Raw genomic sequence first — 26608 nt, forward strand, 5'->3', positions numbered from 1 at the left:
CTCTCTCTGTTGCCCCCCAACGAAAATGTACCATCAAAAAAGGGGTACAGATTTGCATGAAATTTGCACATGCTAAGTTACATACAGATGCAAATGTGGGCATACTTGCTCTAATTTAAAATAGAAATATGAACCATCTCTTCTCATGGCAGTGGGGAAGGCAGTGAACAATTGACCGGTGTATCTGCTTAGTCTGCTGTCCAGGTACTCACTGTTGATGGGCAACTTCAAGGCACCTGCTTTCCCATTCTTAGGGTTCTTTATCTTTTAAACTGTGCTTGGACTGGACAACCCTTCAAATAGAGAACAATTCTCTTGTGACATAGGACACATGGCAAACCTAGATCTCTCTGCTAACTGTATTCCAGAACTGAGGCTACTGCCTCCTTTAAAAACAGTACCAGAAGGTCCTATGTTGATTCATATTTTGAGGCATCATGTCTCTTCTTGAGTAGCAAGTTCATACGGGCATTTCACACATTATTATGCTGACAGAAACCCAATTCAACCAGGAGCCAACCAAAATTGCACTTATAAGAATAACTGTGTACAATTCACATTTTTGCAACCACATGTTGATTGCATTAACAAGCTACATATTTAAGTGCACCAGTGCTGGCTACAGGTTTTGTGAGGATGGGGGTGGGGCTTGGCCAAGACATCCTCAATTCCTCCCTCTATCCAGGATTTCCAACAACTAGTATTCAGAGAGGTGCTGCCTCTGACAGTGGAGGTAGAACATAGCCATCAGGGCTAGTAGTCGTTCTCAGCATCCTTAACTAACTACAGTTCCTAGGAGTTACAAGGAGGCTTCTTTGCAGATCACATTTTTAATGTGTGCACTTCAGGGCTGGCATCAACAATCAGCGTGACAGGGCAAGAGCACTCTGGACCTGTTCCTTCTCTTCTCCAATGCAACCTGCTTGTTCACCTGCCTCTCACTGCGGCCCAGAAGGGATGAGCAAGCAAGCAACAGCATTTGGGGAGCAAGCTGCCACTGTTTACTTGCTCATTGGCTCTGTCTGGCAAGCAAGCAGGTGGTAGCAATGACGAGGCAGAGGAACAAGTGGCAGCAATGGCAAGGGGTTCCAGATGCCTATTTTTGTGCCTGTTTTGCGCTTTTAGCACGTAAAACTAGAGATGTTCCTGGCTCAGAAATACGAGTCTCAGAGGCTTGCAATGATTGTCTCAAATTACAAGGTGAGCACTACACAATCCCTAAATACTTCTCTGGATCAGATTTTCAATTGTCCAGGCCCCCTATCCCCCTTTGCTCCCACCCTCTCATATCTGGAACCTGCTGTTTCTTTGGAAGTGGCGGCAAAAGAAGGAGCAGGGTGCATATTGCATAGACCCTCTTCCCTCCCTCTCTCTACAATTTAACAAACTACTGTTCCCAAAGTTCTTTGGGGGGACATCACATCCTTAAAATGTGCTTTACACGGATGGTGTGTACACAGCCTCAGCCTGCTTTAAGGAAAAGTGGGAGGAAGAAAAAGCGTGACCTGGTCTCTGCCATTAACAAAAGCAGAAGGCATCCACAACAGGCACAGTAGCTCATACAAACTCTCTTCCCTATTTTCTCTGAGGATCCACAGAGAAGCAACAGGCAGTAAATGAGGCAGAGGAAAGGGGTGGAGTAGAATACAGCAGTCCCTCCTCCTCCTGAGCAACAGCAGGGCAGACGCTCTGACAGGCTGGTTTTGCAATAACTGGTTACAACTGGGTGATTCCAGTCCAGAGCAGCTCAGCTACTTTGAACACAGGAGGTTGCTGGATAAGTCACTGCAGAAGCCTGCCAAATGGGCTGCCTCTGGCTTGTGGGACTGGAATAATCCACCCCTTTCTGCCAAAAGAAGACTGGCCCTCGTAAATAATGCCAGCCTTGTAAATAATGACTGCAGAATGGGCCTCTTATTTTTCCCCTTCCTTGCAGAAATATAGTGTAGTACCAGGCCTGCAACAAGCACAATGAGCCATTTTCCTTAGTGCAACCTCCCCCAACCTGGTGCCCTCCAAATGTTTAGCATTATAATACCCATCAGCCTCAGCCAGAATGGCTGTGCTGGCTGGGGCTGATGGGAGTTGTAGTCCTAAACATCTGGAGGCATCACGTTGGGAGAGACTACTTTATTATTTGTTATTTAAGTCATTTCTATTCTGTGTTATATATTTGGGGAGGGGGAATCTCAAAGCAGTTTACATCCGAGATTAAAACATCAAACAGAACATCACACAATATTAAAAGAAAACATTACAGATACCGGTCAAATATAAAAGACACATTCAAAAACAGCATAATTAACAGAAAAGCAAAGTATTATCTTACACATAAACATTAAGAATAAAAATCAAACACAAAAACACAACAAACTGCACAAAACAGCATTATTAGTAATTGAAAATAACTAAAACAGGAGCTGCACCCAGACACACACAGTAACCCCTCCCAGATACGTCCTTAGAAGTCTTCCACATCCAAGCCCCGCTCTGATTAGTTCCTACCAACCATACAGATAACTAATATCCAGCCATACAACCATTAAGGAGCAAATGCTTGGTCTAGAAAAATACATAGCAGCATCAAGCACAATGTCTAACTCTTTCACCCACTTCCATTTAGGGCAACACTCCATCATGCAAACAACAAAGCAACCACTCCCTCCCCACCTCTCACCCAGGTAGGGTTGTACTCTATACCAGTTCAGTCTCTCATACTGAGTGGTACTGGGCAACTCTGAAACTAGGGATGGGTGACAAATTAGATTTAGTCTACATTTCAATCTGAATCTGTCAAATTTGCTCTTTCCAAGACAATACGAGAACCGAAAACACAGCCATCCTATGAAATTTGCACTTATTTGAATTTTGCAATACAATTTGCCAACCAGTGCCTACAAAAACATGTACATTAGGGGAAAGTATGCATAATGAATATATGAGTGGAAATAACAAAAACATATTATCGGAGAAATTGCTTGCAAAAAAATTGTATATTAGTTAAAACTACCTACAAAAATGTATTTTATCAGGAGAAATCACACTAAAATGCTGGAGAACTTTCATGGGATTTAAAAAAACAAACTGCTGCAGAAATGTGGAAAGCCAAATTTAAGACTGGAAAAATGAGAAACAGAGAACTGAAATTGACAGGTCTTTCCATCCCTATTTGAAGCACACAAAAATGTGACAACCCACTCTCACTCTGGGCAGCAAAAACACAATTCTAACTACCACCTGCTAATACAACACCACTTGCTTTCACCTACTAGTACACTAGTAAAAAGGGAACATGCCCTCATGGAGACTCCAAAAGGTCTGTGTTGCAGCAACCTTCTTATCTAGTCTGTGGGCTGGGCACAGTCAATTAGCCACAGGTGTTTCCACTCTCCTCCTCTGGAATTAGGAGCAGCATCCTGGCTGGCTGGGCACCTAGAAACAAGCTGAGTGAGTAGATGGATTAGCCACTTCCCTGTTTCAGGACCCCTCAACAGCAGCAACAGTGGGTGAAGAAAATTAAAAAGAAGCAGCAAAGTAAGGTGGATAAGCAGGTGGAATAGCCTTTGCCGTGTCTCAGGATCCCTCACCAGCAGCAACAGCAAAAAAAAGCAGAGCAGGTCAACATCCCTATTTAGTGAGGAGTGCAACTTAGATCTGTACTGTTAGACTTTCTCTTCGCATTCCCCCCCCCCAAAAAAGAGACAGAATATGCTACAATATTTTGGTGTGGAACTCTCTGTCCAAAAGTGACCCATTAAGCAATCCCCTTTCCTATCTTTACATGGCTGGTTAAAATATTTTTATTTTATAAAGTATTTGGAGGACATGACTCAGTAGAGTTGCTTTAGTGTGGGTTTTGGGGAGTAGAAGAGTTTTTTATCTTGGTTTTATATTATTTTATAGTGATTTGTTGGCCTTCATAAGAAGGTCTATAGAATCCTTTTTAATGAGAGACTGGTGCTCCTATTTGCTGCTCAACTTAAACTCATCCTGCAGGCCTGCAGCCTGGGGAAGCTCCTGAAAATGGCCTCCTTGTGCCCATCGATCCCTACTTATAACACATACACAGCACCTAAAACATGGACTACTGCTATCACACAGTATGAGTCTACAAGTCCCCACCAGAAACCATTAGCAGCAAAGTGAGTTTTGATTTACAGGCTTCCTATTTGATTTCTGTGAACAGGGCTATATGGTTTGCCCTGAGGTAATGTGTGGCCAGCTTCTCAGACTTAACAAAAGAGTGTTGAGAGCCCTGATGGTCCAGTTATGCATCTCCATTGGGGTTAAAACAGTGAGAAGAGATGACTCACCTGGATTCTCCCTCTAGCTAACATTGTTATCTTTTCTGTGCCAGGCAAGACTTTCCTCTTCTCCCAGGCATTTTAGCATGTGTTTTAAATTTTTAAATTGTGTTTTAAATTGTTTTTAAAAGGTGTGTTTTTAAATTTGTATATTTGTTTTAATGTATTTAGTTACTGTAAACCGCCCAGAGAGCTTCGGCTGTGGGGTGGTATATAAGTAAAATAAATAAATAAATAGCTAGAGGGGGAGGACAAGGATGCCTGTGTGGGGAAAAAATTGACTGCAGTTTGAGTCAAACCGAGAGCTGAGTTTAGGCTCTGTAAGCAGCTTAGGGTGTCTCCAGAGAGATCTGAGGTGGGAAGAGTAGACTTTGGTAATTTGTTGGTATTTAAGCCCTTCAGATGTTGTTGGACTGCAACTCCCATCAGCCTCAACCTGTATGGCCAATGGTCAGGGGTGATGGGAGCTGTAGTCCAGCAACATCTGGAGGGCCACAGATTCCCTATCCCTGGGTGAACCTGTGCCTCCACCTGTACTCAACCTGTACATTTGTAAATAAATGAAAACATTACAGTAACCTCCTTCCACAAGGAAGGAAAGTCAGGATAAGTGCAGAGTGATCATGGAACTTTACACCACTTGGAGAAGGAGGATGAGCATCACAATATGTTACAGTGGGAGCTGGGATTGCTTACAACAGATAAACTGTTTTCCTTGGCAGCACGAGTGGTGGCTGCAGTTCACATTCCAGCTGTTAATAAGAACAGGACAGAAGTTCAAACATGTTAAGGCCTTGTTAAACTGAAGCAGCTGTTCATGGAACTGGTCTGGTTAACAAAGGTATAAAGAACCTAGCATGGTGCGGCTATGATGAGGGAGCAGCATCTGAATTATGTGGGGGGTGAGATAGGATTTGTCCCCCTTAAGTACTGTTTTCAATTAGGATGTGAGGGGTGCCAGTCAGGAGAAGAATAAGAGGTTTTCATTAAGGGCACCCTACCATTCTCCCTCCATATCTTGAACATTGTAACGCTAGACTGATAGTAGGGATGCAGGGAGACATTTGATTCAGTTCACATTTAAAGCTACATCTATCAAATTCACACTTTTCTGAAACAATATTAAAACCAAAGCAAGCCATCCTTCAAAATTTGCACTTATTTGAAGTTTGCAATGCAGTTCTCCAACCACACAAAGTTTATAAAAATGTATATACTAGGGTAAAGTGAGCATAAAAAAATAATATTACTGATAACAAGATACAAGCATGCATTACACTGGGGAACTTTGCTTGCAAAAATGTGTGCTTAGTCAAAAGTGCATACAAAAAGTGCAAACACTAACATGAGGGTTTTTTTTTTCAAAAAAAATTGCAAATTGCTGCAGAAATGTGGAGAAGTGAATTCAAGTTTGGAAAAATTAGAGGACTGAAACTGACATATCCTTACATCCCTAGCTGAAAGCAGACCAAAGAAGAATGAATGGAGAGCACCCACCAGACCTCAGAGCCCCAAGATCAGAGGTGAAAGAAACGCTAGCTCAATGTTGCATTTAGGAACCAAAATTCCTAAGGCACTGCTGAGCAATAGTCACTAAAAAGCTAAACATTATTAACTTCCATAACTGTCCCCATCTTCGGTTAAACAACCCCCAAATTCCCACTGCTGGAAGCCTAGTAAACTTGCCAATAGGATGGCTATGTGCATCCTACTTTACAGGAGACAATCCCTTATTTGAAGGGATTTCTGGTCTAGGATAAAGAACCATAAGAAGGGAGAGGAGGGCCTTGAAATTGCCCATTAACAGCGAGTACCTGGGCAGCATCTGAGCAAGTTTACAGGACACCTGGTCACAGTTTGCCCCACTGTGGTGAGATATATTGTATTTCTATTTAAATTATCCTTCTCTTCGGATGCACACCTTAACGTGGTGCGGGGTTTGAGAATGTTGAAGAAGCTGACAGCAATGCCATCAGGAGTCTAGACCAAGAGGCTAGACTCCTAGCAGGGGCACCCAAGGCGGAATGGTCAAAGCTGAGACACCAGACTAAGATGCATCCAAACTCAGAGGAAGGCAATGGTAAACCACCCCTGAATATCTCTTACTACGAAAACCCTATGAACAGAGTATCCAAAATGCAACACGAGACAGTGTTGGAAAATGAGACCCCCAGGTCAGAAGGCACTCACCGAGCTACTGGGGAAGAACAAAGGACAAGGACAAGTAGTGCTGTGACTAATAATGCAGCTGGGTCAAAGCCGAAAGGAACCCCAAAGACTGATGTGCGCAGATGCGAAAGGAGAGTCCGGAGTTGTACAAGGCACACAATAGGAACATGGAATGTGAGAAACATGAACCAGGGAAAGTTAGAAATTGTCAAGCAAGAAATGGAACACATCAACATTACAATACTTGCTGTGAGCGAACTAAAATGAACGGGAATGGGACATTTCCAATCAGGCAACTACAAAATATTTTATGCAGGAAATGAGAAATTAAGAAGAAATGGGGTTGCTTTAATAGTGAGAAGTGATGTAGCAAGAGCAATTAGGAGCTACAACGCAAGGTCTGAGCGAGTGATATCAATGAGGTTAAATGGGAAACCTATCAACATAACCATCATCCAAGTCTATGCTCCGACGGCAAATGCAGAAGAAGAGGAATTGGACAGATTTTATGCAGAAGTACAGGAAGCAATTGATCACACACCAAAACAAGATGTGCTGATAATCATGGGGGATTGGAATGCAAAAGTAGGGAACAGAGAAGAATTACGAATTGTGGGGAAATGGGGCCTAGGAGACAGAAAAGAAGCGGGAGAGAGACTTATTGAATTCTGTGAAGCCAATAATTTGTTCCTTGCGAACACATTTTTTGAACAACCGAAAAGATGACAGTACACGTGGACATCACCAAATGGTCAAGATAGGAATCAAATTGATTATATAATTGGTAGCAGAAGGTGGAGAAGTTCCATATTTTCTGAAAAACAAGACCAGGAGCAGACTGTGGTACAGATCATGAACTGGTCATATCGAAAATCAGAGTAAAGCTAAAGAAGACCAACAAAGCAATCATAACACCAAAATACAATTTAAATAACATCCCAGAAGCATATAAACATCAAATAAAGAACAGGTTTGAGGCTTTAAACTTAGTTGACAGAGAACCAGAAGAACTATGGAATGAAGTCAGAGACGGTATCAGAGAAGAATGCAAAAAGACAATACCTCTAGTTAAAAAGAGAGAAAGACCCAGAGCTTGGAAGTAACTCGTTATTTTTAACGAGTTACTTGTAATTAGTTACAATTTTAGATAACGAGTGGGTAATTCCATTACATTTGGCAAGTAACGGAACAACTAGTAATTTCCCTACTTTTCAGCTGCAACTTTAACGTTTCCACGTTAGGTTGGATGTTACTTGGGGGCGGGAACAAGGGGAAGTCAGCTCCTGGCTGTGATTGGTTAACACAAGACATGTGCCTCACACTGATTGGACCTCTGCGCAGACTGTCTCTTCCCTCGTGATCTGTGTTAGGAGGGAAGAGGTGAATAGGCAGGGGGGGCCTGCTAGCATCTGACTCTGAGAGGAAAAAATGGACGCCGGAGGACAAAGCCAGGGCAAGGACAAGGAGAAGAAGGCAGCAGCAGAATGGCGAAGAGCTGTGGAGGTGAGTGACGAAGATTTGTGTGTGTGTGCCCCGGTGTGTGTGTTTTTGGCTGGAGTCTCTTGTTTTGGGGGGGCTCCGGCTCTCTGGCTACCACCCCTTACTCTCCGGACTCTCAGCTTCAATTAAAAAAAAAAAGTAAGTTTCTAGGTGGTCTAATTCCCAAGATATACACCAAAACGTCAACTGCCCCCCCGCACAACTTTTTTTTAAACAGATCCATGCTCTAGCTACAACTCCCATCAGCCCAATCCAGTGGCCATGCTGGCTGGGGCTGATGGGAGTTGTAGTTTAAAAAAGTAACTTTTCAAAGGTCTGGCTGTAACCCCGCCCTTTCATGATTGTAGCCAATGACGCCAGAGTTGTGACTTGTTGATCCAGGCATGCCTAGGCTGAACGTCAGAATATGGTGGCTTTGAGTTTTTTGCAGTTTGCGTAAGTAATATGGCTTAATGTTTTTTTCCTCTTCTGTCCAAGAATCAGACCCTGGGCTACGAAATATGGAAGTATTTAATCCAATATCTGCTTTTCTGGGAGTAAAGCCATTTCTGGGAGTAAAGCATGTACCTGGAGTAAACCCCATTGAACTCCATTAGGACTTGCTTTTGAGTAGACATGGTTAGGATTGTGCTGTAAATTAATGGGACTTGTGAGTAAACATAGCGCAGACTTGTGTTTTTTTAAAAAAATGAATGAAGTTTATTTATTTATTTTTATTTATTTATTATTTGATTTATATCCTGCCCTTCCTCCCAGTAGGAGTCCAGGGCGGCAAACAAAAGCACTAAAAACACTTTAAAAATCATAAAAACAGACTTTAAAATATATTAAAACAAAACATCTTTAAAAACATTTTTAAAAGCTTTAAAAACATTTTTTTTAAGAAAAAGTTTAAAAACATATTAAAAAGCAATTTCAACACAGACGCAGACTGGGATAAGGTCTCAACTTAAAGGACTTGTTAAAAGAACAAGTTCCTTATCACTTGAGGCTGCAGTTTTCCCTGGTTGAGCAAGCCCCATTGAATACATTGGGACTTGCTTCTGAGTAAACAAACATAGGATTGCACTATAAATATCTTTACAGGTGATATAAATAAACATATTTGATAGTCATGCTTATATAAATATTTTCATAGAATCATAGAATAGTAGAGTTGGAAGGGGCCTATAAGGCCATCAAGTCCAACCCCCTGCTCAATGCAGGAATCCAAATCAAAGCATTCCCGACAGATGGCTGTCTAGCTGCCTCTTGAATGCCTCCAGTGTCGGAGATCCCACTACCTCTCTAGTAATTAGTTCCATTGTTGTATGGCTCTAACAGTTAGGAAGCTTTTCCTGATGTCCAGTCGAAATCTCGCTTCTTGCAACTTGAGCCCATTATTCTGTGTCCTGCACTCTGGGATCATTGAGAAGAGATCCCGGCCCTCCTCTGTGTGGCAACCTTTCAAGTACTTGAAGAGTACTATCATACCTCCCCTCAGTCTTCTCTTCTCCAGGTTAAATATGCCCAGTTTCTTCAGTCTCTCCTCATAGGGTGTTGTTTCCAGTCCCCTGATCATCCTTGTTGCCCTCTTTTGAACCTGTTCCAGTTTGTCTGCATCCTTCTTGAAGTGCAGAGACCAGAACTGAATGCAGTATTCAAGATGAGGCCTAACCAGTGCTGAATAGAGGGGAACTAATACTTCACATGATTTGGAAACTATACTTCTGTTAATGCAGCCTGATATAGGATTTGCCTTTTTTGCAGCCACATCACACTGTTGGCTCATATTCAGCTTGTGATCAACAACAATTCCAAGATCCTTCTTGCATGTCGTACTGCTGAGCCAAGTATCCCCCATCTTATAACTGTGCATTTGGTTTCTTTTTCCTAAGTGTAGAACTTTGCATTTATCCCTGTTGAATTTCATTCTGTTGTTTTCAGCCCAATGCTCCAGCCTATCAAGGTCCCTTTGAATTTTCTTTCTGTCTTCCACGGTATTAGCTATGCCCCCCAATTTTGTATCATCTGCAAATTTGATAAGCATGCTCTGTACCTCCTCATCCAAGTAGTTAATAAAAATGTTGAAGAGCACTGGGCCCAGGACCGAGCCCTGTGGTACCCCACTCATTACTTCCACCCAGTTTTGTCATGCTGTGTCCCTATAAGTATCCAATTGCATACTATGGTTGTACAATACTTCCTTTACATTTTAAGTATGCCTTGGGGTAGTCATGGTTCTCCATTGTTTTCATCCTGAGGGGCAGATAGGCTGAGAAATGGTGAATAGCCCATGGTCACCCACTACACTTTATAGTTTTTTTCCATTTTGAAAAATTAATTAAAACAATTTACATGCAGGCAAAATTTATTAAGCAGATTCACACAATATGTGTAAAGCACATCCAACTCGCATTTAAAGCGCATGACTTCCCCTAAAGAATTCTGGGAAGTGTCATTTCCCCCTCACAGTTATAGTTCTCACCACTCTTAACAAACTGCAGTTCCCATGATTCTGTGGTGGGATTCATGTGCTTCAAATGGGTGTTGAATGTGCTTTAAAGGAATGGTGTGGATCTGCCCTAGGTATGATGTTCATTCAAGAGTGAATTGAAAAGAACAATTTTAAAAGATACTTTATATATATATATAAATATATATATAAATATATATATATACAGAAAGAAAGAAAGAAAGGAGAGATGTAAAGGGGAGTATTTCTTTAGATGTTACCCTACTTTCCATTTTTGCTTTCTATTTGCTTCTAGCCCTATTCTGTCACTCTCCAGTACACATGAAGAAGGGGCAGTGAGGGCAACTCCCAAACCTGGGTGTTACGCCTCCAAGTTAGTTACTTAGAACTAGGTATGCCCTTCCTATCTACGATGTATTTCTATAAATGAAATAGCTTTTCTTATTTTACTAAGTCTTACGTCTCAGTGATCTCAGTGCAGGGTAAAAGCCTGCCACAAACACACACATTGGCACACACAAGCATCATAGACTGTTGACAATCTCTGCTAATATCTATACAAATGTACATAACATGCATCACCTGAACTCACATGATCTAGAGTTACCTTAGATCTTGCAAGATTTGCAAATGAGAAGCAATAGGGTTTTATATTAGTTCTGATTGTCTATTGGGCTATCATAGGTTATATGTTTTTTTCATTTTCTATGGCAAAAACTCCAGCTTCAGTGGAATTTATGTGATGTGTTCTAATCATTTGAATTTGGCTAATGAATGCTTTATTCTTTCATCAGAACTTTAGCAGTAGTACTAAAATATTAATAAAAAAGAAAAGGGAAAGAAAAAATACTTTACATACATCATTCAGCTGTATTGCTAATTATAGATATAGATATAAAAGATAAACGGCATTTTGTCAAAAGTATTTTTGTCTACATTTTATACCTCATCCTTGGTTTTCCAAGCTTGGCATGGAATGCTTCTCATACAGAATTAATTTGAAATGCTGCATATTTATTATCATAATCATCATATTCAAAATAAAAAATATATGTACCGCCTTCAAGTTGATTCCAACTTATGGTGACCCTATGAATAGGGTTTTCATGAGGCTGAGAGGCAGTGACTGGCCCAAGGTCACCCAGTGAGCTTCATGGCTATGTGGGGATTTGAACCCTAGTCTCATTTTGTTCTCACAACAACCCTGTGAGATAGTAGGTTAGACTGGCCCAGACAGGGTTATTCAGTGAGCAAAAATGATGCAAATAGGATCTCTTTTAATTGTGCTATCGACCTGCTTACTTCCACTCTGACTGGGGGATCTTGCAGCATGGGGAAGAGATGGGGGCACATCACAGCTGAAGTTCACCCATATAGGAGCATTATCTCTTGTTTATTACACAGACGCCTGTTGCAGGTTTTGCTGCTGAGAGCAGCAGTCAGTTAGTGCGGCCACTTGAGTCACAGCTTGTTGATCCTGAGGAGGCAAAACTAGAAAGTGAGGTTCAGAAAGGAGGCCCTGTGCATGAGGAGGAGGAGGGCATGAAGCAGTGCCAGTTGCCCACAGCCACATCTGCAGAACAGCAAGTACCATGGTTTGGCTTTGAGAAAGCTTGTACATTTGTGAGCCAGAGTGGGAAAAATGTTGTTGTACGATGCAATTACTGCCTTCCAAGGATCAAAAATCTGAGATCAGCTGTTTCCTCCTCATCCAATGTGAAGAAACATTTTGAGGTAAGCCTTTGTCATGCTGGTCCTCAAAGAGTGTCCATTGTCTATTGATGTTTAAATTGTGAAGTTCCTCTTCCATTTTTTCTTGGATTCATGCTTTGTTCTTCTTCCTCAGAGGGCACACCTTGAGAAGCTGAGAGCAATTGAAGAAGCAATAAAGGCAAGGAGACATGGCCTTCCTGAACCAATGCATGACACCCCTCCTCCCAAAATGCTGAAGCAGCAGCAGACAACCCTTGAGAGGTGGGGATCTGGCAGGGAGCCTGTCACCCAGAGCAATCTCGACAGGAGAATCATTGATTTCATTGTAGAGGAGACATTACCGCTTCAGACTGTGGACAAACCATCATTCATTAATCTGGTTCGCATTGGACTCCCCAAAGATCTCACCATCATATGTGCCAAGACTCTGAGAGACAGAATTGAGAAGAGAGCATGCCACATGAGAGAAACTCTTGCAAACCGAATGGGTGCTGTGGCATATATAGCAACCACTGCAGATTGTTGGACCAATGGCAAGAAGAGTTACTTTGGGGTAACAGCCCACTGGATCAACCCAACTACCCTGAAACGTGAGGTCGGGGCCTTGGCTTGTAAGCGTCTGAAGGGGCGCCATACATACGATGTCCTTTCAAAAGCACTGCATGATGTACATGTGCAGTACAGGATCCACAACAAAGTTATGTGCACTACTACAGACAATGGCTCCAACTTTGTGAAAGCGTTCAGAGTTTTCATGGCCAAAGAACCAGTGGAAGCTGCAGGCACCAGTGACGATGATGGTGATAACCAGGAGGAGGAGGAGGCTGAGGTGGAGTTTGTGCCTATCTGTGAGATCCTGGACACAGGACCTGAGGCAGAGGAAGAAGCTGCAGACTCAGGAGAGGATTTTGTTTTACCACCACACCAGAGATGTGCTAGCCACACCCTCAACCTTGTGGCAACACAAGACATAGAGGCCATGCTTTCTGACTCCTCCAAAAGTAGTCTTCTTGGTCCTTTCAAGAAACAGTTTCATTCCTTGATGGGAAAGTGCAGCAAGTTGTGGTCCAAGCAGAACCAGTCAGCCCAGATTGCTGAGTATATCCGTGCGCAATGTGGTGTGTATCTGAAGGTACCGAATAAGAGCAGGTGGAATTCCACCTTTGATGCGTTGAAGCAACTACATGAGCTCCTGTCAACTGTGCCACTAAAAATGCATGCCATAATGGACCGCTGCTCCTTGTCCAGGATCACAGCTGCTGAGATTGAAGTGGTACAGGAATACACAGAGATTATGGAGCCACTAGTCCAGTCCCTAGATATCCTGCAACGGGAGAACGGCATGTTCATGGGGTATTTGCTACCAACACTCTGCAATCTGGACCGCAAGTTAGAAGGACTGGAAAACAAACCTGAGAGGTACACATACTGTTTTCAGCTGCTGAGAGGTGTGCGCGAAGCCCTAAGAAAGCGGTTTGCAGCTATCTGGGAGGACAAGAGGCTTCTTCTGGCAGCCTGCCTACACCCTCGCTTCAAACTAGATTGGCTGGAATCGTGTCAGGCCATCACCCATAACAACAAGTAAGAACATTAGGGAAGCCCTTTGGGTGGATTACTCCAAGGGAAATGTTGTCTCAAGGGAGGCATCAGAGGGCTTAAGGTGGTAGGCAGGGGATGGGCCTTTTCTTCCTGGGGCTCCTCATCACAACCTTGGGTTGCTGCAGGTAATTCTTAAGGGTCTGCTGTGCTGCCCCATGAGTGTGGTGACTTGGTCACCTTCCTACCTTCCATGTCATCATCCACAGGCTCAGGCTGGACCCTGAACCAGGGGACATGACAAGCATCAGGAAATGAAGAGCAGATGATGGTTTCCTAACATATATGTGTTAACATATCCTCTCTCTTTCTTAGATACACAATGGAAGCCTTGCTGAAAGCTGAAATAAAGATGGGTGTACTTAATGAGGACAGTGATCAGTCTTCAGATAAAGACCAGGAAGGAGATGACTTAGAAGATGACTTCTTTAACTTTCTGCCCCAGGGCAAGTAGTCAGCAGTGGACACTGCTGAGGAGGAACTGGTGAGGTACCTGAGGTCTCCCAGCAGGGAAGTGTCATCACTCCATGGCTTTCCACGTGTGCTGCGGTGTTTTTTGCAGCACAACACAGGCATGCCTTCAAGCGCCGCAGTAGAACGCCTGTTCAGTACTGGTGGCAACGTAATGACTGTAAAAAGACATTCCTTGTCTGACATGCTCTTTGAGCATCTTGTTCTTTTGAGACATAACAGAAACATATTATAAAAGCATTTCAAGTGTAAAATTTGATTTCAAGAGTTGGGGTATCTTCATTGCTTGGGGGGATGTGAGATTCTGTTATGCCATTATGTTAATCTTATGGATAAAATTTTTTATTCTACTACCCCCTGTGTGTGTGTGTTTATTTTTAATATTGTTTTAGGCTTCTTAGATGTGCAGCAGCCAAGGCCAGCACCTTGTAGGAGTTTTTTTTTAAAAAGTAACTGAAATGTAATTGTAGTGATTACTTTTGAGAAAAAGTAAAGTAATCAGTTACTTTCAGAGCAATTGCAATTGTAACGGTAATTACTACTTTTTTGGGCCAAGTAATTGTAACTGTAATTTATTACTTTTTAAAAGTAATCTTCCAAGCTCTGGAAAGACCCTAATGGATGACTGAAGAAACTCTTCAAAAGGTTAAAGAAAGAAGGAAAGCAAAAGCAAAAGGAGATAGAAACACAGTCAGAACCCTAAATGCAACAATACAGCGACTAGTACGTAGGGACAAAGAGAACTATTACAATAGTTACTGTATAGAAATAGAAGAGGACAACAAAAAGGGTAGAACAAGAGCCCTGTTCCAAAAGGTTAGAGAAATGAAAGGGAAATTTAAACCAAGAGTAGGGATGTTGAATAATCAACAGGGGAACACACTGAATGACCGAAATGAAATAAAAGGAAGATGGACGCAATACACTGAAGAACTCTATAAAAGAGATGACAGGATGACAGATTCATTCACGGAGGAACAATATGATGAAGAACCAGAAATTTTGGAATGAGAGGTGAAAGCTGCTCTTAAGATACTTGGAAGAAACAAATCACCAGGAATAGATGGCATACCAATAGAGTTGCTACAAGCTACTGAGACTGAATCAGTCCAAATTTTGACTAAAATCTGTCAAGAAATATGGAAAACTAAACAATGGCCCACAGACTGGAAGCATTCCATATACATCCCAATTCCAAAGAAAGGGGATCCCAGGGAATGCAGTAATTATCCAACTATTGCCTTAATATCCCATGCAAGTAAAGTAATGCTCAAGATTCTACAACAAAGGCTCTTACCATATATGGAGCGAGAAATGCCAGACGTCCAAGCTGGATTTAGAAAGGGAAGAGGCACCAGAGATCATATTGCAAACATACGTTGGATAATGGAACGGATCAAGGAATTTCAGAAGAAAACCACCCTGTGCTTTATAGATTACAGCAAAGCCTTTGACCGTGTAGATCATGAAAAACTATGGAATACTTTAAAAGAAATGGGGGTGCCACAGCATCTGATTGTCCTGATGCGCAACCTATACTCTGGACAAGAGGCTACTGTAATGACAGAATATGGAGAAACCAATTGGTTCCCCATTGGAAAGGGTGTGAGACAGGGGTGTATTTTATCACTCTATTTATTTAATCTATACGCAGAACATATCATACGGAAAGCAGGATTGGACCAAGAAGAAGGAGGTGTGAAAATTGGAGGGAGAAATATCAATAATTTAAGATATGCAGACAATACCATACTACTAGCAGAAACCAGTAATGATTTGAAACGAATGCTGATGAAAGTTAAAGAGGAAAGCACAAAAGCAGGACTACAACTGAACATCAAAAAGACTAAAGTAATGACAACAGAAGATTTATGCAACTTTACAGTTGACAATGAGCACATTGAACTTGTCAAGGATTATCAATATCTTGGCACAATCATTAACCAAAATGGAGACAATAGTCAAGAAATCAGAAGAAGGCTAGGACTGGGGAGGGCAGCTGTGAGAGAACTAGAAAAGGTCCTCAAATGTAAAGATGTATCACTGAACACTAAAGTCAGGATCATTCAGACCATGGTATTTCCGATCTCTATGTATGGATGTGAAAGTTGGACAGTGAAAAAAGCAGATAAGAGAAAAATCAACGCATTTGATATGTGGTGTTGGAGAAGAGCTTTGCAGATACCATGGACTGCAAAAAAGACAAATAATTGGGTGTTAGAACAAATTAAACCAGAACTATCACTAGAAGATAAAATGATGAAGCTGAGGTTATCATACTTTGGACATATGAGAAGACGATTCATTAGAAAAGATAATAATGCTTGGAAAAACAGAAGGAAGTAGAAAAAGAGGAAGGCCAAACAAGAGATGGATTGATTCCATAAAGGAAGCCACAGACCTGAACTGACAAGATCTGAACAGGGTGGTTCATGACAGATGCTCTTGGAGGTCGCTGATTCACAGGGTTGCCATAAGTCGTAGCCGACTTGGAGGCACATAACAACAACAAATTTAAATTATAGGAATTATTCCTAAATTTGCACCAAAACATCTAAATTAGCATATACAGATTTCATGCAAATCTGTCATCTTTCATCCTCTTTTTTGTGATATGGCCACCCAAGCTGCCAACCAGGCGGAATCTAACCAGTCTAATTAGCAAAATTGTCTTTTGTTGGGTAACCAGTATCAAAACCTAAAAGCCTGTATATTCCAGGCTGTGTATATAGTCACAGCATACATTTAAAGCATACCCCCCCCCAGCAAAAGAATCCTGTGAACTGGAGATTACCCCTCACAGAGCTACACCCATAACAAGCTACAGTTCCCAGAATTCTTTGTGGAAGTCATGTGCTTTAAATGTATGGTGTGTATACAGTCACTCCACTCTTAAGATATCAGGTTCCCTTTGGGTTCCGTCCATGACCAACCAGGTTCTTCCAAACTTGATCCATAACACATGAAATGTTGCCCTGGCTCCAATATTCTACCTGGACATGGCCCAAAGAACCAGTATTTTGGAAATTGAAAATTGAAAACCATTCAGCCTAGTGATCAACACAAGCTTCCTATCAGATGCTGATTCAGCCATCAGTTTTGCTGACTCTCTCCCAGGCAGGGCCAGCTCCAAAGGACAGCTAGGCGGGGCCCTGGTCAAGGGCCCCCTCCGCTCCCCTTCCGTGATTCGCACATGCATCCCTGCTAAGAGCCAAAATGGCGGCAAAGGCTTCAGCCTGTTAGGGAAACCTCGGCTGCCATCTTGGTTAAGGGAAGCGCTGCGCACACAACCGCACAACACAGCCGAGAAAAGTAGGTTGAGCAAGGGAATGGCAGGGGCTCCGAAGCTCTCACCATGTGATCTATGGCAGCGATCCTGCCACGATTCACGGAAGGGGAGCCCCGGGACCTGGGCCAGGCTTGTGCTCAAGGGCCCTGGCATGTCTGGGGCCGGCCCTGCTCCCAGACTTCAGCCAGGCTGCCCTTTTTTTAAAAAAAAGTGCTGCATGCAGTTCATTTTACTATTAAATTGTCAGTTTTTAACAAAAAAACAAAACTTGGTTACTCCACTGTGGCAACGGAGGGGGGAGGTAGCTTTTGGACATCACAGAAGCCAGCCAATCAGCACCATCTATAGTTGGCTTCTGATGCAAATATGTGGGGCTGGTATTTTTAGAGCTTGACCTTACCTTTCAGAGAAAGGTATATTTCAGATTAAAAAGACAGTGGAGACACTTCCATATCAGTTCCAATGCCATGAAAATCTAATATGTGTTTCACCCATAAACACATTTACTTGGAAATAAACCACACTTAAGTTAGTAGAACGTACCTCTGAGTACATGTACATAGGATCACAGCCTTAGGATCAGAGAAGTGCATTGTTTTCTTTCATCCCCTTCATGCAACTCTAACATATGATCTTCAGCAAAAAATAGATTGCCCATCATCAGTTATTTAGCATTCTTTTCTATGCATGAATGGATGTTACTCAGCTTATGCCTTTGTTTTTTTTCTTTTTACATTCAAAGATAGTAGTAAAGAATATCAGTAAATATTTCAACATTTCAGTTTTAAAACTACACCTGCCCACTCTGGTTGAGGTCGTCAATGGAAGTGTTATGCCAAGAAACACCCTGTCCCTTCAGAGGTGAAATGGAAGAGCATAGGAGACGAGGCTCAGACATAGCACCCTGCCTTTGGAATGCCCTCCCCATAGAAAATAACAGTTATATCTGCCTAAGTCATACTCAGAGAAGATCCACCGAAAACAACTGACAAGGTTGTTATGACTGATTTAAATTACCTTCAGGGTAACCTTCTGGGGGACACATGCACTAGTGGTCAGAGTGGTAATATAACTATTACCTTGTACAGTAGGCTACAGACACTCACATACATCTCTGTATCTTCCATCTGAGCAATCAAGAAGCATTATCAGAGTTCAAGGACACATTTCAGCCCGGCAAAAACGCTCAAATAGGGGGCAAAGCAGGGCCACCAATGGGTGTGGCCTAGTAAGAGCGGGATGTGGCTGAAGAGAGTCCTGAGGGCTAGACAGAGAGCCACATTTGGCCCCTGGGCCTGAGGTTCACCACCAATGATTTAGCTGAAAACAACTCTCAGCACCATTTCTGTTCACATTTTGACTGCAATTAAAAGCATATTTTTCTCACAGGCATTTTCCAACTAGTTGCTGTGTATTCATGATCTGCTTTGCTAATTTAATTTTGATGCATTTTGCCTTATTGTTTTGTTGTTGCAGCAGCAGTTTTTTTGAATACTTTATCTTATTTATTTATTTTATTTATTTTATTTATATCCCGCCCTTCCTCCCAGCAGGAGCCTTTCATACTTTATGCTTTTATGTAAGCTGCTAGGGCCATGAAATGTTGGAAAGATAGGATATAAATGTGTAAAATAAAATAAAGATGCATTTATTATTGTCCACTCAAAACCTGAAATATTCTTAAACACTAATTACAATTTATATTCGTCTTGCTCCTATTCCGGTTCAACTTGTAGAGAAGCTTTTTTTTTTTTTAAAGAACTCTGATTACTTTTGCATTTAACAGGTATTCAGTGACATAAGTAGATTAGGTGCTGGCAGTTTGTGAAACAGGATATGTTTAGCTTGTTCTACCAACACCTGTGTTGTTGTCGAGATTCACTAAAGCCTTAAGAGCTAAAAGCAGGACTTGCCTAAACCTGTAGCAACATAGATAACAGGTTTTATTTTAGAGATGGTTATCAAAAGTATCACCGTGAAAAGACAATGGTTACTTTTCTTTCATGTGCAACTACACTATTGATCTTATCATATATTGTAGCCTGATATAAAGGACATCTAGCGTTACTTGACCAACATGTCAAAAATATGAAACTATTGTGCCTGATCTGTGGAGGACAATAGAACTGTTCTGAAATAAAGGACATTTATTATGTTTGGACCCTCTTTAGGATGCACACCTTAACGTTTGAGAGTGTTGAAGAAGCTGAGAGCAATGCCGTTAGGAGTCTAGACCAAGAGGCTAGACTCCTAGCAGCGGCACCCATGGCGGAATGGTCAAAGCTGAGACACCAGACTAAGATGCATCCAAACTCAGAGGAAGGCAATGGTAAACTGCCTCTGAATACCTCTTACCACGAAAACCCTATGGACAGAGTATACAGATGCTCTTGGAGGTCGCTGATCCATAGGGTCGCCATAAGTCGTAATCGATTTGAAGGCACATAACAACAACAATCATGTTTGGAAGGCTGGTGATGCTCTGGAACAGCCTTCTCCAACCTTGGGTCCTCAGGTGTTTTTGGACTACAACTCTCAACACCTCCAGCCAGCTTAGTCAGTGGTCAGGGATTGTAAGAGCTGTAGTGCAACAGCATTTGGGGATCCAGTGCTGAGCAACAAATTTCTAGAATAACTATTATTTTGAAAGTACTGCATGCTGTTTTGATTTGATGCTAAAAGTCTAGATCCTGAAGCCCGGCCTAAACCCTAACAATTAACACATAAAGATATGTATTATATCATGAAATTCACAGTGTATTCACACTTGGCAGGCAACTAACATTGTCCACTATGATGGTTAATGAAGAGTACTATAAGCCTTTGGGAGAACGGGTGGCCCTCTCTTATAGTAAGTAAAGATTGGAGGTATTTTTGGACACAGCATCAGAATACAGTCATTTAATCTGAGGCAATCTGCCAGCACAAACTGGGCCACTAGACCACAGAGTTCATGCCAAACATGAAACACGGAAGACTCTGACATCTAGAGCATCACTAGGACTTTATGGTTGACCTTGCATTGCAGCATGCTGAGAGACTTTACCATAATGAGGTACCGTAAGTCTAGAAAAAGTTGGCATCATTCCATTGGTCCCGGCAAATACAAATACAAATAATTAGGGACCTTGTGGGCTTCCCAGAGGCATCTGATTGGCCACAGTAAGCACAGGATGCTGGATTAGATGGGACACTGGCCTGATCCAACAGGACTCTTGGGAGCCAAAGTATTTTGCAGTTGCACAAATTGCAGTGAACTTCATAGCCAAGCAAGATTTAAAGCTGGGGTCACTGGGCCTAGTCTGATACTCTGCCTTCTGCACTCTACCACCTTACAGCTTAAGCACATGGGCCTTAGCTATGAAACTCATTGAGAGTCTTTGGGCCATCTCTCTGCCTAACCTACCTCACAGGGTTGTTGTAACCATAAAACCTATGCTGCTGTAAACTTCTTAAAGGAGAATAAATGAAACAGCAAAATAATAAATGAGCATCCATGCTACAAAATGTCTAGGAGCATTAATTGGAGTCGGTGCTTGGCAATAATGAAATAATGGCAGCAAGAGTAGATCTAATTAACATTCAAAGAGGCAGACAAATCTTCTGTGCAAATCCACTGCTCAGGCACACCTAAAAACAAAATTGTGTCTGTGGATTTTACATGTGTCTTCATAAAAATCCTGGAAAAATATACTCAGATATATGAGAATTGACATGATCAGAAGAACGGAGGGCATGCATGATATCTGAATATTTTGAAAGTGCAATTGTCCCTATCCAGAATTACACTAAGCTCTGATGTGTCTACTAGGCACCAAATCTGTGGAAGCTTCTCCACTTTCTTCAATGCCAGGGCCATATCTCCATGCATATCCCCATTGTTTATGCAGAACGATCAATATCAATTGAAGAAAACAAGGAAATTCTTATTCACAGGAAGCTCTGTGTAAGTATTAGACGCCCAGTGTCAGAAGTGGGGTATCTGTGTGACCCTCCATATGTTGCTCAAAGGTGTAGCTGTCTGGGGTCACAGGGAGTCGTAGGCCCCTTACTTTTTGGGAAGCAGGGTTTCAGCAAAGGTCCCTATGTATAAGCCAATCAGGATATAAGGGGAGCTTGTTAGCCACTGAGAAGAGTCCTTCTTTCATGCTGATTGGAGCTAATCAGATTGAAAGGAGATGCGTCAGCCACTGAGAAGATTCTTCTCAGTAGCTAACCCACACCCTCCCCTTTCATGTTGATTGGCTCTTAGAGACATCTGTTGTAGTAAAGGACAGCAAGGGAGGCAAGGGAAAATGGAAAAGGGGGTATGACGATGAGGGGGAGTGGCGTCACTATCATGAAGGGATCCTGCACTTCTGAATTTGCCACTACACTACTGATGTTGCTGCACTACAACTTCTTTAATCCCTGGCCATTGGCCATGCTGGCTGGACTGACGTGATCTGGAGTCTAACACCTTCAGGTTCCCTATCCCTGCCCTGTATAAACGCTAGAGATGCTGAATCAGGGGCAAAACTGATTAAGTCCAGTCTCCCCGCATTAGATATAGATCCACTTCTAACTTCCTCCACTTTGTTTCACTCATGCAGCAAGATTTTATATTATATATTCATGACATAAATATTAAACTTTTGATATAGATAGGGATTGCTGGTTTTCTTTATCTGAGGTTTTGCGCGATAATAGAGACACAGACTCCAATTCAGGTTTGAGCTGCTCAATTATCTAAAACATGTTAATCTGTTTCTTGTTCTATCAACAGCTAAAATCAGAGAAATCTCTTTCAAATGATTTCTTTTTTCTGCTTGTCAGAAATTCTGACATTTTATTTATTTACTGCCTCAAAATACCAATTTCTCTGATATATCCAAAATGAATTGAGATATTCCCAGAAACTGGGCAAAACCAATCCGGATCTTTTGGAGAACAATTGTACGATGTTTAAATGAAGAAGGGCTCAAGGGGGGGGGAAGTAGTTTGATTCTGTCTGAATTTTCAATGTTGCACTTTATGAATAGATAATTGTACTTCTGAATGTTAAGAATAGATGCTACTAATCTGCTTATCCAAATCAGCTCAGAATCAGAATAATTTCAGGTTTCAATCTTTTTAAAGTCCTTGGTGTTGCTTAACAGGCTGCAGTCACACAACTAATTACTCAAAATGGTGATATTTAAAAGAGGTGTCCCTTCGCTGCTCAAGTTTTTGGTGGTGTTTTTTTAATCATTCGTTCGCTTAAAAAATGACAAGCAGCAGCATAAATTATGCAAATACATGCATAGCTTATGCAAGAACCCAAGAGTTGCAGCATGTAGAGATGAGATGGGAAAGGAGAGGCCAAGCTTCAAAACCTCATTCAGGCATGAAACTCAGTAGCCTTAAGCAAGCCATAATACTCAAACCATGATCTTTAGAGTAGTCCCATTGCAGCATATCATGCTACTTTAGATGCCAGTGGCTTGCAGCAACTATCCAGGGATAGTATTAAAGTCTAAAGTGTTGAGGTAACATTTTTATTCTACCAGGCATTATAAACTGATATATTGGTACTTGCTGCTGCCTTTTGTATTTTTCAGCCGTTATTGCTCTTATGGAGATTTTAAGGCTGCTTTATGGTTATATGTGGTTTTAGGGGTGTTGTTTTTAGGGGGCTACCTTATACCGACAAACTATTGGTCCATCTAGCACAAAATTATTTGCACTGATTGCAGTGGCCCTCCAGGGTTTCATGCAGAAGATTTTCCTAGCCCTTGAACCTGAGATCTTCTTGGTGCAAAGCATATACTCACCTACTGAAGTACAACCTTCATGGTTGAAACATTCATGGGCTTTTTAGTTAAATAAAATAAACTCTCTCAAAGTCACTTGATGACTCAAAGCCAGGGTTTGTTTTGTTGGATGAATATAAATCCAACACAGGGCTGGATTAGTCAAAATTGGGCACTTTTAAATCCTATTGATTTCAAAGGAAGAGTTAAACATGTATTCGTATCACTACAAATTATCACCCTCAGTGCAGCGAGAGCTTTGCAATCTTTTTTTTGAGTAAAGATGTATAGGCTTCCACCATAAATCACTGAAATAAAGGGTTGTAAAAGTGTTTAACTTTGGCTTTAATATGTATAATCATAATCCAAATAGTGTTCATGTCAGCATATTTAATATGCATAGTTTATGATAAGTACAGGATTTGAGTTTTATTCCTGCAAAATCTGATGATTGCCACCATTCAGCATAATTGCCCTGTGAAAACATGCAAAGCTTGATATGCAGACAATATCATTTTAAACACATTTTAAAAAATCACTTACCTTCATCATCTTCATCATTGTGTTTGCTGTTTCCCAACCTGTGGAACATGTATACACTCGTGGTGGTGTCGGCTGTTTGGTTCATGGTCCATGTGTCACTGGAATCTCTCTTTTCGATGAAATGAAGCTGGCCTTTCATTTGATGCTGAGAACTGACTGACTAATGAAATTTGTGACCTGTGCATGAAGCACCTATCTCTGAACATAAGTCATTTACTCTACTTGTAGGAATTTGCTGGTTTCTCATCATCAAGGTCCATAGAGGTTTTTAAAATTACAAGTAATGAAACACTGAAAAGATAATACTTATTTTCTCACCCTCTACAGATCTTCAAAGTACTACAGTAGCCACTACAGCTTCCCAAGTGGCCATCCAAATGTTACTTTGAAGTCGGTGATACTTTCTTCAGAATCCCAAGGCAGCTTTTTGCAACTGAAGTTGCACATACAACGTCCAGGTTTAAAAACAAAACATTGTAAAGGACTGGGGTGAGGAGAGAGTGTTGCAGCTCACAGGAGAGCAAACCGTTCACTCAGCAAAGTCTGTGCTTGCTGTTTCTGACAGCACAGGCTAGCGTACTTAAGAGTGAGGCAGGGCTTTGGGAGGGGATATGTAACAAAAATTAACATAAAGGGGGTGGGCCAATAGGGAGACTTAGATTCTCTTGGCACCGTATTTACCAGCAGGGAAGTGAGAGACCAGCTTGTCTGTTCTCTCAGCTGCAGCCTGGATGGAAGAATGCCTCAGAAATTAAAAGCATTCTGCAGTCCCTTGCTTGTTGTTGGAATTACTGTAGTAAAATGATTTTGTATTCTGGAAAGGGAGGATTTAGCCAAACCTAATAATGTATATCTCAAAACTAAATGCATGTTCTCCAACATTTTTCATATGAAACAGGCACTTGGCACTCCCCTATTTCTATACCTAGGATTGTTGCCCAATATCTCCCCCTGCCACTGTTACACATTGCTAATCCTATTCCTTTGCTCTGTAATAGCTCCCTCCCCCTGAATTAAAAGCCAAGATCTTGTTTGGGGTTACACATATACTAGAAAAATATAATTGGCCTATTGTTAATTATCAATAGTTTTGAATGGGCCTCAGCTGCTGCAATGTGCAAAACTGCAGGCTGTTCATGGTGCCTAAGCCTTACTGTTCACGAGAGGTATTTGCATGAACAGTGATTCACCAAGGCTTTTCTTATGTTCCTGTGGTTTTAGCAGCAGAACATCTGCTTTGCATTAAAAAGGTCCCAGGTTCAGTCCCTGACATCTCCACATGGGGCTTGGAGTGTCCCCTGCTTAAAACCTTGGAGAGCCGCTGCTAGACAACACTGAGCTAGATGGACCAATGGCTTGACTCAATATAAGGCAGCTTCTTATGTTTGTACATGTCGGATTGTATGGCACATCTCAGGAGATCCAGGGAGGAGGTTCAGCTATGAAGAATGACAACTCTAGCAATTCACATTAAGAAAACTTCAGTAAGGCATTCCCCCCAAAGCAGTGGCAGCTGATGGCCCCATGACAGTGGGGCAGTGGAATCCATTCCGGGTTTTAGTCCAAACTTTCAAGAAACTGTCCAAGATGCTGAACCCAAAGCAGATTCCACTGTGCCATTGACATGGAGCCAGCAGCTGCCACTGAGAGAAAAAAGAGAAGCACCTTGGACAGCTCCTTTAAAATTAGGATGAAAACCCAGGGTGGATTCCACTGCTCCACTGACATGGAGCCACCAGCCGCCACTGCTCAAAAGGCAAGAACAGAGGGCATGACTGACTGAGGTCAGAGAGCAGAGGGGGAAGTGAGTGCTCGTAGTAAAATCCTTAAATATATGCAGGAGTCAGGACACATGGAGATTTGCTCCCGGAATGCAGAGCTTAATTTCTCTATAAAGTGAAAAAAGGAGCTTCTCCTAATTTACTGACCCCACTTGTCTAATCCAATAAACACTTATTGCCTTTAGCCACAGGCCATACAGTAACACACCAGTAACAGGCCATACAGACATAAAACATGGATAAATATACACTCCTTTTAAAACGTAATCAAAATTAAAATAAGCCTGAAAAGTTCCTGGGGTTACTCTTAGATTTAGCTTGCTCAAATTAGTGAATCACCTTTATAAACGCTGTCAGAACCTATGCCAGTCTTTCCAAACTTTTGATACAGAGAGACACTCCCCCCGATTAAAATCAGAGGCATACTCTCACTCTTATATGTAAAAAAAAGTATACTTTTATAATGTGCAAGAATAGATTACCCACCCTCATACTGGAAAGAAGGAAGCTCAGTGTATAAATAAATGCAGAAGGGAGTCCGGGAGAGAGCACAAACACCACCTGTGTCTGCTTTGGACTGGGAGTAACTAAATGTTTCAGTCCCTCCCAACTGATGCAGGTGAGCAGCCCAACGTAGGTGGTTATGTTGGAAAATATTGCTTTCTTCTTCCATGGCCAGCTAACTGCGGAATGGGAGGCAAGAAAGGGATTAGTGGGAGGGGCATAGTGGGGAAGGGGGTGTGGCCTGAGGAAAGGGTGTGGTCTGGGATGAGTGCCGAGGCAGATTTAGAGGCCTGTTTGGGCCAGAGATTCCCCATGCCTGGAAGGTGCCAGAACATCTGCAGTAAGGTAGGTTTGAATACCCCCAGTTTGAATTTACATTTCCAGGAGCAAATGAAAGATCTGTCACTCTGAGCAGGACTGCTGTATGCATTACCAAATAGCAGTGTGATGACGATGTAGGAGATGCCTGCCAAGTATATGATTTTCAACACTATTTATTGCTTCCAACTCTG

At 41.9% G+C, this 26608-nt stretch overlaps 1 protein-coding gene across 6 annotated transcripts in view; it reads right to left on the reverse strand.

Moving 5' to 3' along the window:
- RANBP3L (RAN binding protein 3 like) overlaps window positions 1–24379 on the reverse strand; it is an 83094-nt gene extending 58715 nt beyond the window's left edge. For 2 of the 6 annotated variants that reach the window (XM_061616327.1, XM_061616373.1), the window contains exon 1: window positions 23812–24377. In XM_061616327.1, the coding sequence (XP_061472311.1) occupies window positions 23812–23950 (139 nt within the window). In that variant the 5' untranslated portion in view covers window positions 23951–24377. Of the gene's footprint in view, window positions 1–23811 lie in introns of all 6 variants that reach the window. The other 4 variants (XM_061616363.1, XM_061616352.1, XM_061616345.1 and 1 more) reach the window with 3 other exon arrangements.
- Window positions 24380–26608: the final 2229 nt, after the last annotated feature.

Source organism: Rhineura floridana, chromosome 1 (assembly GCF_030035675.1).
Source record: "Rhineura floridana isolate rRhiFlo1 chromosome 1, rRhiFlo1.hap2, whole genome shotgun sequence".
Lineage (NCBI taxonomy): Eukaryota > Metazoa > Chordata > Lepidosauria > Squamata > Rhineuridae > Rhineura > Rhineura floridana.